The sequence below is a fragment of the Osmia bicornis genome, chromosome 7, assembly GCF_907164935.1.
Source record: "Osmia bicornis bicornis chromosome 7, iOsmBic2.1, whole genome shotgun sequence".
NCBI lineage: Eukaryota > Metazoa > Arthropoda > Insecta > Hymenoptera > Megachilidae > Osmia > Osmia bicornis.
In genome coordinates, this window is record NC_060222.1 from 8058572 (window position 1) to 8065200 (window position 6629).

The 6629-nt window shown below is 38.5% G+C and overlaps 1 protein-coding gene across 1 annotated transcript; it reads left to right on the forward strand.

The window, feature by feature from the left end:
- The first annotated feature begins 264 nt into the window (after positions 1-264).
- LOC114882335 (piggyBac transposable element-derived protein 4-like) lies at positions 265-1854 on the forward strand. The gene has a single exon (XM_029199226.2). It carries the CDS (start codon positions 265-267, stop codon positions 1852-1854), a length of 1590 nt encoding a protein of 529 aa, XP_029055059.2.
- Positions 1855-6629: the final 4775 nt, after the last annotated feature.

Here is a 6629-nt window from a genome sequence, read left to right on the forward strand (position 1 = left end):
TTTAACACGTTGAGTGCAGCGCCGATTTCGCTAGACTTTCCGCTCAGCCGGCAGCGCACGGCGCGGTGTCGCCTAATCGCGTGAGCACTTGATGTCAAGCGCTGCCGCCTTACTACTTCGCGTGACGCGGAAGGTCAACACTTCACTGGACCGAAAAGTATAAACGATCAGTCGGAAAAAGCCACGGGAGTATAAAGGTTCAGTGCAGCAGAGAGAATTCAGTTTTATATTTTTTGAAAAAGTTTTGTTACCCATCAACTAAAAATGTTGAGAGAACAAAGCGATAGTGACTCGTCGAGTTCGATATTAGTACCACGCAAACGTGGGCATGCAGTACCATTGCCTTCTTCAGGTAGTGACAGTAAATCCGATAGTTCACTAAGGGATATCGGAACTAGTGATCCAAACGAGTGGTTTGAACCGCGAGGCAACCAACCAAATATTATATCTTTCACAAGTCCCCATGGTGCCAAACTTTTTAATGAACAAGTGCGACATTGTAAAAAAGTGGAAGATTTTTATGGGCTTTATGTGACGGAGACCATGTTTGAACATATAGCAGAAGAAACAAATATTTATGCCACACAAAGCAGAGTGTACTCCGAACGTTGCAATAAATGGGTGCCAACAGATAAAAATGAAATAAAGCGGTTTTTTGGACTGATTTTGTGGATGGGATTAGTAAAACTCCCATCTTTGAGTCTATATTGGTCCCAGGATCCAATGTTAGGTCACACATTTCCACAAAAAATAATGTGTAGAGACCGCTTTCAAATTCTCTTGAGAATGTTGCATTTTGCTGACAACACAAAAGTTGATGCTTCCAACCGTCTGTCAAAGGTTGAATTTGTTCTAAACGAACTGAACTCAAATTTTAAAAAATATTATGATCCCACCGAAATGTTATGCATCGACGAGTCGATAATACCATTCCGTGGACGGATCGCATTTAGACAGTACATGAAACAAAAGAGGCACAGGTATGGGATTAAAATATTTAAATTGTGCTGCACTAATAATTACACCTACAGTTATCGCGTTTACACTGGCAAAACATTGGACAAAGAAAATACAACACCCACAAATGTTGTTCTGAATTTGTGTGAAGATTTGTTTGAAAAAGGCCATACTTTATGTACAGATAATTATTATACGAGTGTAGATTTAGCAAACAAATTAATATCAAAGAATATGCATTTGATTGGTACCCTTCGGCCAAATCGGAAAGAAAATCCAAAGGCAGTTGTGACAGCCAAACTGCGGCGGGGAGAAGTTATTGCACAAGAAAACAGGAACGGAATTACCGTCATGAAGTGGAAAGACAAGAGGGATGTTTTAGTTCTTTCGACCAAACATTCAAACGAAATGGAAAACATAACAACTAGAACAGGGGTTTCCTATAAACCAAAAATAATTATTGATTATAATAAAGGAAAAACGCCGATTGATCTATCCGATCAGATGAGTTCCTACAGCAGTCCACTTAGAAGAGCATTGAAGTGGTACAGAAAATTAGCCTTCGATCTTCTTTTGAATACTGCCGTTGTGAATGCGTTACATATGTATGAAAGTGTATCGGAGACAAAGATATCCATTACAATGTTCCGGAAACAATTAGTAGCTGCTCTCACACAACATTCACACGAGCAAACTCCAGTTGAGGCCGGTACAAGTAGACGTATCCACAAACTTCGGGAAGAAGTGCGAAAATACTGTGCTGAATGTTATAGCACGAATGCAAAAATGCTCGGGAGCGACATAGCGAAGAAAAACACGAAAAAAGTAGTTACCTACTGTGATATGTGCAAATCTCAGCCACATTTTTGTTTACAATGTTTTAATAAACTTCATTAAATTTTAACTTAAATTTTTTATTGTCATTTATAATTTAACCCTTGACAATGCAGGTCTCATGCACCGATGTCGATCAAACGAGAATTTCGCAGTCAGTCCCTAGAATCCACGCCGCTTAAACGAAAAATCGATTGCCGGTCCCCAGGGACCGGCGCCGGCTGAACGGAAAGTCCACCTCCGGTCCCTAGGGACCGGCGTAGCACTCAACGTGTTAACTGGCTGTTACAGTTACAGTTCTTATTCAATTTTATTAACTTTTCCATTTCCAAGATTGATAGATATTTAGAAAGCAATATACATTCAATGTATATCTATATGAGAAAGTTGATTTTTTGGCAAAATGTCACTAAATTTCTCGATTTAGACCACTGTGGCGCCACTGCGCCAACAGCGTTACGCTACCGCGCCTGAGTTGACACTCTAGAGTCACACATAGCCTGGGTCTTCTACTACAGGTCCCCTAGAGAAATCGGCAACGGTCATTACCTTCCGTTTTTGTTAACCATAGGCACGCGACTGTTTCAAACATGTGCATTTGAATAAAAGTTTGTGTGTTAGAGCATACGATAACTATGGTGTTCTCTACCTATAGCCTCTGCCACATTCTTTGCTCGACCGTGTGCGCTCATTCGCAGCTCGTATATGTGAATATGTGTGCGTCGACCAAACCGTCGACGATGATACAATGTATCGTGGAGAATGGGAAGTTCGAGCCTGGAAGAGGCGATGAAGTCGGTTGTATTTTTTGTTAAAAATTATTTTATTTTACACTTTTTAGTAGGACGAGCAGTATTTGTAGGATGCCATAAGGTGGTTTACCGTTCTTATTGGTTAATTGCAATAACGATAGTTTTTAACGATAACAAGTTCCATACAAGTTATCAGAATAGTTATTAACAATAACAAATTGCATAAATTTTTGCAAGTGAAATATCGCGGAAATATCTCCTATTAGATGTGGAAGGTTTCATCGCAATCGGTACATGCCTTGCAGAGTACCCATGTACACTGAGTTGCATTGAACTTGTCGCAGTGAAGTTGGCTACAAATCGGCTCGCCAACGCTGCGTGAATGCGTTAGTGAATTTGTAGCCAACTTCACTGCGACAAGTTCAATGCAACTCAGTATACATATATAAGAAACAGTAGAGAATCGGCGACTGCATGCTGACTCATACACCAGTAGAGACACGTAGGCATACGTAGAATTCAATGTAGTAGTAACAATAGTTTTTCACGAATATCTCGGAAACTAAAACTTTCCGTTAATTATGCATAATGAAAAAGTTGTTCAGAATCATGTCCCCGACAACATATTAAAAGGTCATTGAAATCGTCCAATCTTGACATTAAAAACTTCCTGTATTTTGCAATAACAATGAAAAAATGAAAAATTTTTTTTCAATGGGACCAACCGGAAGACATACCCTACATGATGTAAAAGGTTTCGTTCCGATTGGTACATCCATCTCGGAGTAATCGGTGAACACACACAAAAAAAAAATACATACTGATCGAATTGAGTAACCTTCTCCTTTTCGAAGTCGGTTAAAAAAGTATATCCTTTTTGCGAATATGAGGAAATCGTAATACAATATAGTTTTTTTCTTCCTCTGCGAGCTTGTCGTATGCACTGCCAGGTAAACTGTCGTATACATGGAGTTTGCGGCCGTCGAAATAGATACTTCGCCAGTGATCAGAACAGTTGCCTCCAATTATTTGCATGCTTTTGTCACTACAGCAGGGCTTGATAAATTTTGTAAACTGTAAGTATAGAACACTTTGCGTTTCAAAAGGAGTACTTTCTCTGACGACACGCAAAAATCGATTTAACGATTCATCGTTTAATTTACTTTGCACAGGTAGTACATTTTTCTGTACGTCAGTTACGGAAGAAACAGCAGTCTTCAATATATAGTATCCTACATCATCATCTATGAAGTTTTCTTCTTGGTCTGAATGACTGACAATGATACATTCGCTAGTTACTGCTTCAACGATCATATTTGATGCTTCAACACTGTTCTGTATCATGTTTTCATATGTACGCTTTTTTGCGATTTTTCTACTAGATTTTTGAATTGATGCGTCTTCTTTTGCCCGTAGTATGTATTCTGGATTTCTAATAGGCATGTGTATATTGTGGCGGCTGTCCAATATTTCCAGAAGCATGCATTCTTCGTAGAAACGCGTTAGGAAAGGTTCCATATGATTTGTCCAAAACGCGTCGTCTCTATTTACGTGGATCATATGTATGCTTTTAGGTGTCCAGGTAGCGAAAATACAGTACTTCCTGCGTTATATGCAACTGACCTTGTACTTGGTAGAAATACTGGTGCTTCCTATTCATTTCTTGTATATCTCTCTTATCGAAGATGTTTCGTAAGTGACGTATTGTTTCTATTGCGTCTATCGCTGTCAAATTCTCAGCAGATTGTGGGCATTTCAGTTCCAGTAAACCGTCATCGTTGATAAGCCCATCAGGAGAGGCACCCAAGTATGGAATGTCGCGATCAATGAACAATCCACAAGTTCGAATTCTTGTTTTCATTGCGTTCGCTACGTCTTTTCTTGCAATGTGTTCTTTATCGCGGCCGGTATCGACAGGTGGAGGATATAAAAGGTTTTTCACCATTGCTGCGCAGGACGTTGTTTGTCTCATGCAACATACTGCTCCAAAATTCGAAGCAGTTAACATTTCCTCTTTTAAAGCTCTCCATAAATCTGAATCGTTTTGCTCTCTTGTGTTCGTTTCTATTATTGTACGATTTTTTGCATTATCAGCAAGCTTTTCAAAATGTTCCTTGCGAAGTTGAAGCAGCATATCACTCGGAAGATCTGGTCTTTGCGAGTTTGGACCATAATATTTATCCGTTCCTTGCACCGGCTTAAATTTTCTTCTCTTGCCATGGGTCATTCGCAATTCTTTCGTTTTCGCAACTTTTCTCTGCCGCCGTTCCTCCAATCTCTTTACTAGTGGTGAAACGGTTTTACACATGTTCTTATGCATTTCTGTAAGTACTTGTTGCGTATTGTATTGCGTAACAGCTCCTGCAACTCGAGCATTGTAGGAACCTCTTGCACCAAAATTAACACGTTTTCCACCAATCTCTTTGCAGATAATTGAATTAAATGTTTCTGCGGGTTGTTTGTCACATTCATTAACAAACTATCCGAATAGCAGCTGAGGAATCGTATGGCTTTCTCGACTTCGATATACATACCGTATAATTTGAAAGATGGAACGTAATTTTTCTCAGCTCTGTTTTTTATCCGACTTCGAAAAGGAGGAGGATACTCAATTCGATCAGTATATTTTTTTTTTATTATTTTTTTTCCTGGCTTTGTTCACCGATTACTCCGAGATGGATGGACCAATCGGAATGAAATCTTTTGCATCTTGTCGGATATGTCTTCCGATTGGTCCCATTATAAAAACATTTTGCATTTTTTTATTCCGAACGGTTTTTATTGCAAAAAAAACGTACTATTTCATGTACGTGCGGTGTATGTTCACCGATTATTCTGAGACGGATGGACCAATCGGTATGAAACTTTTTGCATCTTGTACAGTACAACTCCCCATTGGTCCCGTAAAAAAAATATTTTGCATTTTTTTATTCCTAACGACTTTTTTTTCTAAATGTATGTTCGCCGATTACTCCGAGACGGATGAAATAATCGGAACGAAACCTTTTGTATCTTCTAAAGTATGTGTCCCGATTGGTCCGGTTAAAAAAACATTTTATATTTTTTCATTTTGAACGCTTTTTATTGCAGAAAAACGTACTATTTCATGTATGTGCGCCGTACGTTCGCCGATTACTCCGAGACGGATAGACCAATCGGAACGAAGCTTCTTGCATCTTGTAGAGTATATCGCCCACTTGGTCCCGTCAGAAAGGCATTTTGCACTTTTTCATTGCTAACGATTTTTTTGCAAGAACGTAATGCTTGATTTATATTTTTCACTGATTACCTTGAGACGGATAGACCAGTCGGATCGAAAATTTTGCATCTTGTAGAGTATATCTTCCAATTGGTCCTGCAAAAAAATTTTTGTATTTTTTCATTCCTAACGACTTTTATCGCAAAATACGTAATACTTCATTTATATCTTCCGGCGTTTATGCTGCCGGGAATGTACCGATAGCGATGAAACCTTTCACATTTAGTAGGAGGTATATCCGCGATGATCCCACTTGCAAAAATTTATGAAATTTGTTGTTTATTAACAACTTAAATTCGGTCAATTTTTTTTCGGTTTATGGTTATTAGCTAAGCAATAGAAATCTAAAATCACCTTACACTATACTACAAATACTACTGGTTCCACTAAAAAGTGTGAAATAAAATAATTTTTAACAAAAAAAAACATCCGACTTCGAAATGCACTAAAAAGCGTAAAATAATTTCTATTTCATTTATACCAATATTCCATAGCTATTAATAATATCTACTTAATCGTTAAATAGGATACCAAATACATTTCAAAGTTTTCGGAGGCGGCGCAAAATTAAAAATTTTTCCTCTACTAGGAAGTGTTACGTTGCGCGTGCGACGGCGCAACGTAAAAGGATAATTAAAAAAGAAAGAGAGAGTGCTGTTTCAATTAGATGATTGAAAGGCAATTCCCTATTCTTTTCTCCCCTATTCTGGTGCGATGGTTGGTATCGCTGCCACCAGTCTCGAGCGGGTTAACGCTCTCGACAAATTAAAAGACGAAAGACAATTTATTAAGATGTTAGAATTTAGAATTTAACTTTTTAGTCCTTC

Coding starts and splice junctions, on each gene's coding strand:
- LOC114882335 (XM_029199226.2), top strand. CDS start 265: ATGTTGAGAGAACAAAGCGATAGTGACTCGTCGAGTTCGATATTAGTA.